At 41.8% G+C, this 13,815-nt stretch overlaps 3 protein-coding genes across 6 annotated transcripts; 2 read left to right on the plus strand and 1 right to left on the minus strand.

Annotated features, from left to right (window-relative positions):
* The first annotated feature begins 252 nt into the window (after positions 1-252).
* Positions 253-6,737, plus strand: LOC117571852 (angiomotin). Of its 3 annotated transcripts, XM_052002562.1 has the most exons (5): positions 253-563; positions 1,355-1,576; positions 5,094-5,390; positions 5,462-5,890; positions 5,921-6,737. In XM_052002562.1, the coding sequence occupies exons 2-5, from the start codon at positions 1,532-1,534 to the stop codon at positions 6,371-6,373; spliced, it is 1,224 nt and encodes a 407-aa protein (XP_051858522.1). In that variant the 5' UTR covers positions 253-563; positions 1,355-1,531; the 3' UTR covers positions 6,374-6,737. The 3 variants fall into 3 exon arrangements, with proteins under 3 accessions (XP_051858522.1, XP_034110140.1, XP_051858524.1); XM_034254249.2 differs by having other exon boundaries at positions 5,462-6,737; XM_052002564.1 differs by having other exon boundaries at positions 1,355-1,502; positions 5,462-6,737.
* Positions 6,738-6,839: 102 nt separating this feature from the next.
* LOC117571862 (serine/threonine-protein phosphatase Pgam5, mitochondrial) lies at positions 6,840-8,050 on the plus strand. Of its 2 annotated transcripts, none has more exons than XM_034254271.2 (2): positions 6,840-7,482; positions 7,565-8,050. In XM_034254271.2, exons 1-2 carry the CDS (start codon positions 6,925-6,927, stop codon positions 7,871-7,873), a joined length of 867 nt encoding a protein of 288 aa, XP_034110162.1. In that variant the 5' UTR covers positions 6,840-6,924; the 3' UTR covers positions 7,874-8,050. The 2 variants fall into 2 exon arrangements, with proteins under 2 accessions (XP_034110162.1, XP_034110152.1); XM_034254261.2 differs by having other exon boundaries at positions 6,845-7,482; positions 7,562-8,044.
* A 1,970-nt stretch (positions 8,051-10,020) lies between these two features.
* Positions 10,021-13,690, minus strand: LOC117577583 (protein MMS22-like). Its single transcript, XM_034262426.2, has 3 exons — positions 13,194-13,690; positions 12,574-13,133; positions 10,021-12,514 (listed from the first exon to the last, which is right to left on the minus strand). The coding sequence occupies exons 1-3, from the start codon at positions 13,550-13,552 to the stop codon at positions 10,173-10,175; spliced, it is 3,261 nt and encodes a 1,086-aa protein (XP_034118317.1). The 5' UTR covers positions 13,553-13,690; the 3' UTR covers positions 10,021-10,172.
* Positions 13,691-13,815: the final 125 nt, after the last annotated feature.

Below are 13,815 nucleotides of genomic sequence, written 5' to 3' on the forward strand. Positions count from 1 at the left end.
TTTTATTGATATTGTCTCGAGCGCAACAGAGCAAGAAAACTGTCTAAATTTAAAAGAAAATGTTGAGAGCAGCTGTGGAAATGTTGTTTTTATTTTCTTCCAACGTGAGAGTCTCTTCACATCTATCGCTGTGTGAGTGTCTCTCCCTCTCTCTCTCTTTCTTTCTCACTGTGTATGGGTGTGTGTTTGGTTGGGCTGCCGGCGCAGCTATAAAAAGAAAGCGCGCTCGCTTTCAGCGCTCACTTTTGGTCCCAGCAACCAAACGGCACAGACAACAAAATAACACACACTCGCAGAAAACACAAAAATATACAAGAAAACAGCAAAAGAATTGCATATCCTCGGCTATTTTTTTTTTTTGTAACGTTTCAATATAACGAACAAGTGTCGAAATCGTTTTGAAAAATTTATAAATATAACAAGAAGCATACTATACCCAAGTCCAAGTGCATTTGCATTGAAGTGAGAATACGTAGTGTAAGCCAAAGGAATTCCATAAATAAACTCAAAAACAAAAACAAACAGGAATATTTCAAGTAAAAATCAAAAACATCATCTACAAAGTGAGTGCAAAATTCTCTTTTCTTTTTTTTTTTGTTTTGCTTTTGCCATCGGCAGGATGGCAGCCATCTTGAGTTGCCAACTGTCACAAAGGCACAATCAAATGCACATATCGATAAACAAAACCTGACGAGGTTGGCAAGCCGAACTTGCAAGCCGTATTAATTATGAAAGTGGTATTGTGAAAATGGAAAAACGGGATTGGGGAAAATTGAAATAGAAAAACAGAAGCAACGGCAACATAGAAAATTCCGGTTCAATTCTGTGAGGTCTCTATTTGGGGGCATTGCGCATGCGTACCTGCTCAAGTCAAGAGTCAAGAGTTCAGGCCAGGTGCTACACACATACATATATACAAACGTGCATACGTACCGTCGTGTGTATGTGTGTTGCGATGTCTTTTTACTACTTCTACTTCTTCTTCTTCGTTTGCCCCGAAGTAATTTGATTTTGTTTTGCTTATTTCTTTTGGGGCCGCTCCGTTTCTTCTGCTACTTGCTGCTTCATTTTTTTTTTTGTATTTTCTTTTTTTTGTGGGTCTCACACTCTGGGTCACAAAAGAAATGCTAAAAAAAAGTGATGTTGTGTAGCAATGCGAGGGCAAAACACAATGGGCGCTGAAACGAAACAAATTTTCATTGTTATTATGGTTGTGGTTGTTGTTGTTGTTGCTTCTTGTGGCGTTTCTTTTCCGTTTAGTTTAGTTGTTTATTGTGGTGTTTTTTTTTTGGCTCGCAAAAGTAACGTTTCGCAAAGTTTAATTGGCCTTTATGTTTACATTTACATTTTGCAGCAATCGCAACAACAGCAGCAGCAGCGACAGCAGTTGAAGTTCATACACAACAACAAAAAAAAAAACACAAATAGAGAGCGAAGCGAGACTGAAGTCAATTCCGGTGTTCGCTGTTTTTCTCAAATTACAAAACTGCAACAACAACAAGGTACGCCACCCACCAACACTACAAACAATATGACCGATGTATCGCATGAATTAGGAGCCCTGCGCTTCGTGGTGGTAAGTAATCGATATTCGATCCTGCCGAAAACTGATGCAAAGCTTGTAGTTGCGTGAAATCGATATACCGCTCGTCCAGTTAATCATTCTCATTAGCGATAACTCTCGCGAATACACCTCCCACCCCTTCCACCTAACACACGCAAACACACACACACACACACACAATCCAATTAGCTGAGAGCCAAAGTTGGCACTGGGCGCAAACAAAAGGCATTTGTGGAATGCCTCGAGAAAAATCGCGTATAATATTCAAACAAAAGGAAAAAAAAAGAGAAATTTCACTGTCAGTGATTTTTATAAATTCCCATGCGCATTATTATTGTTATTATTATATTGCAAATATCTCGTGCGACAAATGCCTGAACATTATTTATGTGCTAAAAAGCAAACAAAAATAACAACAACAACAGCAACAGCAAGCGTGGAAAAAATGTCACAGAAAATTTGTATTTTCATTTATATGAAAAAATTTGTATGTGTGCGACGATTTGTTGGCTGTTTTTCATTTCCACAACGAAAACCAAAAGCAAAGCCACAAAAAGCAGCATGATTAAAAATCATTAAAATCAAATGGCATAAATTTCGACATGCTGCAAAGCCCGAAAAAAAAACCGACAACAGAATCATCGAAATATTTTTTTGGTTGACAATACAACGAAGTTCTGAATACCCTTTCCGCTGAAAAGATTATTGAATTGGAAAATATATTCTACAAAATGCGATATCAAAACTTTGAAAAACCACTTGAAAACATTTTCATCTCAATTTGTAGCTTGTTCAAAAGAATATTTATTAAGTTTTCTAACGATTCCCAATAGACATTATCTTTGTGAGATCGTCACAGATTTGGTGACAATATGCTAATGATCTCGACCTCTTCAGGGTATAAAAGCAGTTTTCAATTTTATTTGCTTGTGCTTTAATTTGTCGCCATAAGAATTGCCAAAAGATCGGCTAGATAAATACACACACACACACACACATATGTATGTGTCTCTATGCCACATATATCGTGTGTACTATATATGTGCATATATATGTATATATATATACTTTGTCTGACAAAAGAAACAAATTTTTGTCGCACTGTGCAAAAGATCAAAACACGGAAAAATTCTTGGCAATGACCATCGTTTGAGTTGAAATAGCAATGTTATGTAGTCCCCCCAAAGTATTTATGTATCTCACTCGCTATATAGCAGACACATACTATACAGAAACATATACATACATATGTATATGAAATCCGTCGAGTTTTCTTGAGTGACAACGGCGCCGACAAATCGAAGCATTTTCATTATAAAGATATGTTATATGCACTTAAGTACGATAGACAAACTTAGCAGATGCTTAAACTTTAAAGTTAATGTATAATGCTTCAATTGAACCGGTTTGGTTCGGTTCATTGGCTGGTTATAAGATACTGTTATCATCATAAACATAAATCTCATTTGATACCACCTCAAAATTCAGGTGCGTTTGGTTTTTTTCGAATACCCTGTACGTCAAATTTGAGCTAAAATTGAGCATGATTGATTTTTTAAAGTGTTGTTGAAAAACAAAATTCAATTTTTAAATAAATGACATTCACTAATTCGTACTTTAATTTGTAAAAACAAAATAAAGTTTAAAAATAGATAATAACAAAGTAAAAAAAATTAAATTCAATTTTAAAATAAATTAAGTTCACTATTAATGACTTTTATTTATAAAAACAGTCAAACAAACTTGCAAAACTTATTTCAGAAGTAGATAATAAAAAATTAAAGACTTATTTAAAGTAAATATCGTGAATTATAAATTTGCAAATTAAAAAAAAGAATACCAAACATATATTTTAGTATTTTACAGTTGATCGCACTTGTCTAGCTTCTGTTTACTTATTATAAATAGTATTTTTGAAACAATAATCATAATAATTTCCCAACACCAATGAGGTAAATGGGAAAATTTTCATTTCAATTGACGACAACAACAACGACAACGACTTTCACCTGTGCGAATTTACTGCACTGTCAAGCATATAGTTAGTATCTGTTTATACTAAGTGCACTCGACAGACGTTTTTATAGGGTATATAACTGTCAGTGTGATTTGCCAAATGGTTATAAAATCATTTCATTCATCGCCAGGCGCTGCGCAGTTATTTATTTATAAGTATATTTCTCTTTTATATTGAATATATGAATGAATGAAAAAATTCATGAAGCCAAATGAGCTGGCAACCCAAAAATTGATTGAAGAAATTTTTTGGATATTGATCAAAACGACAAACGGCGCCATTGACAACGTCATTGCCTCCTGTTTGCTGCTGTTTTCTTTTTTTCTCCTTATTTATTTATGTATCTTTTGCCAAAATTAAAATTCGCAAGGGGCGTTATAACAAAATGACCATCTAAAAAAAGACATTGCATACATAAATCATATAACTATGCAGATTGTGTGTAAATATTGTATTTTTATTTATTTTTTACCTTCACTATTTTTTTCGGTTTTTTAACAATAAAGTGTTATCAAATCGCACAAGTTTGCATAAAAAAGATTTTTCAACACGCTCACCCAACAAAAATATGTATTAATGGGGGAAACAAACAAAATACATTCGCAAATAAAATTAAAAAAGAAAAAAATTTACCGTGAAGGTCGTTGTTGATATGTTGTATTCTCTTTTCAATTTTATTTGTTGTTGTTTTTGTTTTTTCTTAAATGAAATTGTATTTCTTTTGTGTGTGCTTTGGCTGGTTGAGGAAGTGTAGTACATTTTATTTTTCGTCAAAGTTTTGTTTTTATTTATGGCCCGACATTTGCGCATTCCATTCGTCCCATTTGCTTGTACGCTATATAATATAAATATAGTACATAGATATTTATGTATAGACGTGGATGTAGATACACACCACACACTTGGTGCTTGCTCAAATTTTGAAAACATCGCGCACTTAGCAAAATGAAAAATTTAACAACATGTAAATCTGCTGTTATTTAATTACAGCCAATTAATTCAAACACTTTGTCACACGTGTGCCGCTTGCTGCACATTCAAATTTAAATACAATCCCGCCGCCGTTAAAAAATGCAAGAAGTTGGCAACGCAATGCAATTGATATTGCGTTGCCAAAGTGCAAATGCAAGAAGTTGGCAACGCAATGCAATTGATAATGCGTTGCCAAAGTGCAGCAAAGTTAACAGACAATCTGGCAGCGCTTACTAAAGCTTGAATTCAATGTGAATCATTTTGCGGATTCCTTTGTGTTGTGTGCGACACATATAAAAATCAGATAATCTCTTTTATATTTAAAAATTAAAATTAAACTGAAATCCAGTCAGCGTTCAAAAATTGCTAGAAGTTGCAATGTAATTAATGATGCGCTGCCAAAGTGCAGCAAAGTTATTGGACAGTCTGGCAAGGCTGGCTTAAACTTGAATTGAAAGTGCATCATTTTGTGGCTTCCCTTTGTGTTGTGTGCGACATACATATATTAAAACCAGTTTATCTCTTTTCTATTTACTGCAGGATTCGCCGCTATCGTCGAAGGTGGCCATGTTCAACAATCAGGCGACACAGCACAAGCAGTCGCAGTTATTGAATCCCTTTTCGCACGATGGACGCGCCACATCGCCGAAGCCAACGTTCTCCAAGGATCAGTATGGCAAACCCTTGGCCGGCAGTCTGACTGAGATGCGTGGCCAGAAGGCCAACATGCATGTGATGAAGGAAATGCTCGAGTTGTGCCAGATCATTGACTCCGAGGGCTATCAAGTGAAGGATGAGCCCAGCATGCGCGTCATTCCCTTTGGCGAATTGTTCAACGTGAGTTCAACGCATTTCTTTGTTGAACCTTTTTTTTACTTGAATGTTTCCCTCCGCTCTCTTTTGGGTAGATTTACAACTACATCTCCGACAAGGTGGTCGGTATTTTGTTGCGCGCTCGAAAGCACAAGCTGCTGGAATTCGAAGGTGAGATGCTGTATCAACGACGTGATGACGATGTGCCCATCTTTCTGCTGCGACCCATTAAGCAGATACGACAGGAGCTCAACGAGAAGATCGAGGACATCAAGCGTGGCGCAAGTCCAGCGCCACAGTCCACCTCGGTGCTGCTCGATAAGTCGGCGCATGAGCAGAAGCTCAAAGTGGCCGCCAACGAACGTCAGTCGAAGTCACGCACGCCATCGCCGGCGGTTAAAGCGAAAGCCAAGTCAAAGTCACCATCGCCAAGTGCAGCAGCGAAACCAACAGAACAAGAGGCAGCCACAAGCCCAGCAGCTGTTGCTGTTTCTGTTGCGCCAACAGTTGTCGAGGAGCCAAAGGCAGCTACAACAGTTGTCGAGGAGCCAAAGGCAGCTACAACAGTTGAGGAGCCAGCTGCTGCCGTGATCATTGAGCAGCCTACTTCTTTGCCAGCAGTTGAGATCACACCAGTTCCAGCAGAGAGCACAAATCAGGTGGAGCCAGCCAGCGCAGTCGAAAGTGCTTCAGAAGTGCCGGCTCCAACAGAAGCTGTGGAAGCCACCGCCGAGGTGCCAGCTGCACCAGTTGTAGAGCCAGCTCCAGTTGCTCCAGCTGAAGTTGAAGCTGCTCCAGTTGTTGTTGAAGCTACCACTGAAGACACTGCAAGCCAAGCAGCAGCAGCAGCTTCTGTTGATGCTCCTATTGTAGTCGATGATTTGCCCACAATAATCGTTGAAGCCTCCGCCACATTTGTGCGCACGGTCAGCGTGGATAAGCTGGAGACGCCAACAGAAACAGAAGCTGCAGCAGCAGTTGCAGCAACTGCTGCTGAGAGTGCCTAAGAAAGTTGAATTTGGAAATGTTTGAGCACACACACACATAAGCACACACACACACTCGCAACCACTAAAGCGGCAGCTTTAAATTGCAGTAATATACATACATACAATATAGTTTAAAGCATAGTCTATAACTTTAATGATTAGTGTTAACAGCACTGAAGACAGAAAGAAGAGCAACTACTTATATATAATTGAATTAATACATACGTCTAAAGTAAATGTAATACATATATAGACACAGTATTATATAAAACTCATACTTATTAATGCATGGTTATTATATAATATGTTGTAGTAGTTTAATACAAAAACACACACAAATATACAAAACAAAATTGTATAAATAAAATACAACAAAAAAAAACCAAACCACGAAATTCAAATTCAAACTCTGGCGTTGCCAGACTAATGTCACGCGCGATGCAGCAGGTGGATGAAGAGCAGCAACGGTCTGGCAACGCCACAACCACCTAAAACAGCTGTTTTGCTGTGCCGCCTTTTAGTTCGTTCGCAAAGCATTATTCATTTTCGATTCCAATTGTCTTGTAACAATGCGCAAGTTCACAGCGTTTGCTTGCGGCACAGGCGCCGGCCTTGCCGCTTATTATTACCAAAAGCTGCGCGATCCACAATTTGTGGCACACAACTCGTGGACGAACAGTTCGCAGCCGGTGCCGGATTTTGCGCTGTGGGACAGCAACTGGGACTGTCGTGACCCGAAGAGTCTGGTGAAACCGCAAAAGAACGATATGCCGCAAGAGCAGAATCGCTACAACAGCGAAATGGAGAAATCGGTGCCGAAATACGCCCGTCACATCATCCTGATACGACACGGCGAGTACCTGGACATTGGTGAGACAGATGAGACGCATCATTTAACGGATCGCGGTCGCCTGCAGGCCAAGTACACGGGCAAGCGACTGCACGAGCTGGGCATCAAGTGGGACAAGGTGATTGCATCGAATATGGTGCGTGCCCAGGAGACAGCTGATATCATCCTAAATGAGATCGACTACGATCGCAGCAAGGTGACCAATTGTGCGTTCCTTCGCGAGGGAGCTCCAATACCCCCACAGCCGCCAGTGGGTCACTGGAAGCCCGAGGCATCGGTGAGTCAATGGCCATATCCATATCCATGTGAAGAGATTGAAGCATGACCACACACATTCTTGTTGTTGTTCATTGCAGCAGTTTTATCGCGATGGCGCACGCATTGAGGCCGCCTTCCGACGCTACTTCCATCGGGCACCGCCAGAGCAGGACAAGGAGACCCACACACTGATCGTGGGCCATGGCAATGTCATACGCTACTTTGTCTGTCGTGCTCTCCAATTTCCCGCCGAGGCGTGGCTGCGCATCAACATCAATCACGCCTCAATCACATGGCTAACGATCAGTCCGTCGGGCAATGTCTCCATACGTTATCTGGGCGATTCGGGCTTCCTTCCGGCCAAGCAGCTCACCAATCGCATACCGCGTCAGGCCAAGAATGTTGTCTAGATTCCAGAAATCTTTTTTTTTTTTTTTGTTCACTCATTGCGCCAACTCTTTAGCTTTTAAGTTCATCAAAGTGTTTGTCCCTTTTTTTTTGCACATTTATTATTATAATTTCTTTTTTGGGGCGCCCGGCAAAAATAAATTCAAACGAGATTAGATAAAAGCGCGTTGTAAACCGATGGAGAACACTTTATTCATTTGTTTAAACAACTGGATCTAAGAGATTAGCAAAGCTAAAGACATCAAACTTACGCACAACAAAAGCTAAAACTGCCACGTTGCTTATGATAAAATATTGTAAAATGACTTTCAATTGAACTTCGTCTTTAAAGTTCTTTTATGTTAACTGTTTTGTCAGTTGTCTTCTTACAACAAAATCGAGAATTTATAATTTAAACTTGGTTTTTATTAGGCCATCAACTTAAATGAGCTATAAAAAGATCACAGCTTATTTCATTGACCAGTAACCGTAAATTTTAAATCGTAAATCACAACTGTAAGTGGGTAATTTTCTGGCATAAAAACGATAAACTTAAACAATTTGAAAAGCAAGTAAGAAAGCTATAGTTGAGTGTGCTCGACTGTGAAATACCCGCTACCCATTTTGGATAAAAGCAAAACATTTTTAAATATACCAAATTTATTATCAGACATACTGAAAATATACCAAACGTTATGTATGGTATATTGATATTACGCTACATTCAAAATATACCATATAGTGCAAAATATTCTGAAGGCTGTGTTGAGTATAACTATAATCTTTATGATTCCTGCGATCGGATCAAAAAATAAATACTTTTCTATGGCTAAAAATGTCTACTTACTACGGGACTTTGCTGATAATCTGATATATTTTGCAAACTATGGTATATTTTGCAGTCTATGGTATATTTTGCAATCTGTGTTATACTTTGAATGTAGTACTATATTTAATATACCAAATATATTAAGCGGTCTATTTCAGTATTTTGTGGTATATTTTTAGACTATGGTTTTATGGGTAGCGGGTATCTCACAGTCGAACACACTCAACTGCAGCTTTCTTACTTGTTAAGCTATAAATGGGGAATTCTCTGGGGAAAAAACGATAAGTTGGAACCATTTTAAAAACAATTAAAGCTTATTCTTGTAGCCCTGGATTAGCACTATATTTAGAGCTAAGTTTGATTGATGTTATTATTTTTTAGTAACATTTTCTTATGTGAAGAACACAATTTTTTAAAACGAATGTTCTTGACTTTAAAATTTGTCTATTTTTTTTAGTATTTTCAAAATAAGTATAGATTATAGCACTATATTTAGAGCAAAGAAAGATTCTGGGACCTTTTCTGCTAATAAATGATATAAATTCGTTAATTTTGTCTTTTTCGTTTTGAATTCATTCGTGTATATTCGAATGAAGTCCTCATGCTGATCTTTCTCATGTACTAAAGTTATGCTTACATCTAATTAAAGTGCCAATCAAGAGCTATAATATTGAAGTTCATTCAGAATACAAAAATGGTTTTTGTTAAGGAATTATCCATTATTATTAAGAACATGGCCTGAAAAGCTTTTGTCGCTTTGCCTCATCCTATTGTAATAAAGAAATGTATTCGTTATAACATTTAAATAATAATAATAACTACATTTAATTTCTGTTTAAAGTGGATTAGTTTAAGCTATCAAAAATAATCCTACCTACTACTAATTTCAGTAATGTTTTATCAATAAATGGTTTTTTTTTATTAATTTAAGTTTGTACGCAGAATTTTTCATGCCCAAAAACTTGAGTATTTTTTGTTTTTTAATTTTAATGAAATAAGTTGTTGATAGAAGTAAATGAAGACTAGTTATAATTTATTATAATCGATGTGACGTCAACTTAAAAAAAATTCAAGGCAATGTCTTCAATACAACTATTTTCCTTTCGACATTGCAATAACGAAATGTATTCGTTAAAATACATTAAATTATTACATTTAACTCCTGTTTAAAACGGTTGGATATTGAGTAAAGTAGTTTAAGCCAGCAATTAATCTATATACAAGGCAATATCTTCAATACAACTATTTTCATTTTGACATTGCAATAAGGAAAAGTATTCGTTATATCATTAAAATAGTAATAATAATTACATTGAACTCCTATTTGAAGTGGATGGATATTGAGTGGATTAGTTTAAGCTATCCATTAACCTATATACAAGGCAATATCTTCAACACAACAATTTTCATTTAACATGAAGCAGACTTTTAGTGGTTAATGTTAGATAGTATCTTATAATTATAATCTAATAGATACATCCACACAGACTGTGTTAGCTGCCTTGCAACACCTGCTGGAGTCGTTGCAAACACTTGCGTATGCCGCAATCCTCGCCAGCGCCGCGTTTCAACTCCACGTTGAGCGCCTGCTCGCGCACAAAGTCGAAGAGGGAGGTGAAGAGCTGAGGCGCGAGCTCGGCGAGCTTGATCAGCATTTGGAAATAGAAGTAGGTGCAATGGGCCAAATGCTTCTCGGCCAGCGATCGGAGATCGTTGCAGCAATGCGCTTGAGCCTCCGGCGAGCGTTGGAAGAGCGTTTGAGCCACAAGCAAGCGATAGAGTTGCAACACTTGGAGGCGACTCGACTCGTGTTCGCCCACAAACATGATGTGCTCCAGCAGCGGCACATGCACCGCCTTCAACAAGGTCAACAGCTGTCGCTCAGCATCGAGAGTCGCCTCCTGGAGTCCCACGATCAGCTGCTGCAGCAGACTCAACACAAGACGCACATGTTGCCCCGGCTGGCTGCGTTGCACGCTGAGAAACTGTTGAGCCAACTGCTGCAGCACAAATTGCGATAACTCGCCAGCAGCAGCATCTGCTTGCAACAGCGTGGCATAAGGACGTGCCACAAGTTTGGCATTCGTTGTGTAGGCGAAATGCGGCGTCCAGTGGAGCACGAGCTGCTCGAGAGTGCGCGTCAGATACGCATCCTGGCGATATGGCAGCCGACCAAGTCCCTGCAACAGCACCGGAAAGATCTTGTTGAAGAGTGGCAACAAACGTGCCTCGGGTGCCACGCCCGCTTGCAGCTGTGTGGGCAGCAGGAAGCGGGTCAACGCGACGTGGAGGAAGCAACTCGGCTTGGAGCGAACGTAGGCGAGTGTGGCACAATTGTAGATGACAATCGCAATGAAGTTGTAGAAGCGCGAGGCACACGACTCGACATGCCATCGCTCGAAGTGCGCCACATAAGCGTGCAACTTGTGGCTGAGTTGCATGCGCACATGCGCCACTGCATCCGGCTGCTGGGCGCGACGTCCCAACGCCCCAAAGAACGCGCACAGCGGCTCACGTGACTCCAGAGCCGAGGCTGTCAACTCGAGTGTCCGCATCTCGGGCAGCTCAAGGATGTGCGGCGTCAGTTGACGGACGTCGGCATGTTGCGGCTGAAGGAGCACCAGCGACTTGAGCCACACTTGGATGAGCTGCTCGGCCGTCGGTTGCAAGCCCAGTTCGAGAACTTGCAGCAGCAACTGGGCGCTGGCCGCCAGGTTTACGGGTTCCGCATCCTGCAGCAGCGATGTGAGCAGCTTTCGACTGCTGTCGAGGAGCACGAATTGGGCCGCCAACTTGGGCAGCCAGCTGCTAAAGCCGCTGACGTACTGCAGCCGCAGCTGTGGCAACACATGTTGCTGCAACGCCTGCCACATGCCACCACCGCCGGCTGAGGTTGCAACCGAGGTGGCACGCAGTCGCTGGCAGAGCATGTGCATCGCCTGCCAAACGCGCTCCTGCGCCGCCTGCCCGCTGTGCTCCAGATAATGCGTTAGCCAAGGCCCCAGCAGCATCTGCTCGCCGTGTCCAAAGTCCGGACTGGAGAGCTCAAAAATCGTTGGCAAGCAGCTGGCATAAATGGCGCACACATCGAGATCGTTTCGTATCGTCGAGAGCTGTAGGAGCAACTTGCCAATGTAATCCTCGAGCGGCTGACGACGCTCCGCATGCAGCAACAGCAGCGCCATGTGTCCCTTGGCCGTCAGCTGGCGACGCGGAACGCTGAGCTTGTCAAGCGCCAAGCAGAGAAGCATCTCGCGCAGCTTGGAGGCGAGCTCAGCGAAGTCGCCTTGATGCGAGAGCAGCAGACAGAGGAAGAGCTCGATCACGTGATGAATGCCGCATTCGTTGAGTGCCAACAATTTGGCAGCGCTGAATTTGCTAAAGATGCGTCCGAGCAGCTTCTGCGATTGTGTCCTGCCCAGCGTCTTGCCAAGCAACAAAGCAAACAGCGTGAAGCTGTTCAGATTCAAATCCTCGAGCTCTCCTCCGCTCTGAAGCAGCTGGCGATAGCGTTGCAAATAGGCAGCGCCGCTTGGCAACGTCAATGGCAGTTGATCCAGCTGCGGCTGCGTCGATTGATTGAACTGACAGTTGAGCGAGCGATGCAACGATTCCCACAGCTGGCAGAGCACATCCGCATCGAGCTGCAGAGGTGCCAGCAAACACAAATAAACGCGACGCTGCTGCTCGCTTGGTGTGGCAGCCAGAAACTGCTGTAGCAGACAACCGGTTTGTAACGCCTCCGCCGTGAGCTGTTGTCCATCTTGGGTGGCCAAGCGGGCGACGCTCAAACGCAGCCAGGCATAGAACTCATGGTAACTCAAAGTGGCATCCACTAAGCAAGAAGAGAATTATCATTAAATAAAGTTTAACTCTGCTTATTGTGTTTCCTACTTGGCAGCTGCGCCTTGTGGCGTTGCATCGAGCAATGGAAGCGCGGCCAAAAGTCCGTTTGCTGCTGCAGCAGCAGCCACAGCTCCTTGCTGCAGCGACACATGAAAGCCGAGGTGTGCAGCAGCTGGACGCTCTGCTTGCTGCGATAATGCAGCTGACTGCAGAGCACCAGATCGTCGAGCAGTCGCGACAATTGCGCCTCGTAGCTGGGCTGTGCCTCGGGCTGATCCTGCAGCTTGCGCTGCACACACAGATCGAGCAGTCGCCACTCGAGTGCGCCGTGGTACAAATGATAAGCGGGCGTTGTGCAATCGTTGCCTTTGCTATGCTCCGCAAAGTAGAGAATCCGCCATGCCGCCGCATCCAGGCAGCTGTTGAGCAACTGGCGCAGCTGCAGCAGTGCGCACAGCTCAGCTTGACCAGTCGCCGTCTGCTGCTCGTGCAGCAGCAGGTGATAGAAGTGCGTCACCTGTTGACGCATTGCAAACCAATTTGCCGTCGACTTTGTTTGCAGCTGTTGCTGTCCTGCGACGGCGGCACACAGTTTCTGCACATTCTTGCTAGCATAGAGAGTTATTACTTGAGAGTGGCTTACACATTGGAAAACTAACAACACTTACCACGCTTCGCCGTGCAAGTAACGCAAGACAAGGCAAATCTTCAGTTGTTTGGGCTCAAAATCGAAGCGTAGATTATCAATGAGACTGCGCGGCGGCAGCGCATTCAATGAGTAGCCATTGCGCACAAAACTGTTGCTGGGAAAGTCCAGCTGACTCTTCACCGTATCGCGTCCCGTGCAATTAAATTCGGGCAGCACATCGAGCGCAGCTCCATCTTGATCATCATCAATATCTTCATAGCCATTATCATAATCCAATCTTTGCTCTATAGTGGCAGCTTGTTGTGGCTGCTGTGAGGCTTCTAGGTAGGCGGTAAGTATCTCCTCATCGTCATCCGATTGAAACAGATCGTAATCCATGGCCAAATTTAATTTTTACACCACAACTTTCTTGGCCCCAGTTTTGGCGCCAAAACTGCTGTTTTCAGTACTTCACATAAATCTTCACATTGGCCGTGCACTCCATGATGTCGAAATCCTGCGGTCAATTACATATTTACTTAATTATGCGTACACTATATTTTTTTAATATTTCGCTATTTTTAAGAAAAAAATGCACTTTTGGTTTTGAAATTATTTTTTTGCTACAGCAACTTGTTGGCTTATCATAAATATATACTAGC

This window comes from Drosophila albomicans, chromosome X, assembly GCF_009650485.2.
Source record: "Drosophila albomicans strain 15112-1751.03 chromosome X, ASM965048v2, whole genome shotgun sequence".
In the NCBI taxonomy this organism is placed as follows: Eukaryota; Metazoa; Arthropoda; class Insecta; order Diptera; family Drosophilidae; genus Drosophila; species Drosophila albomicans.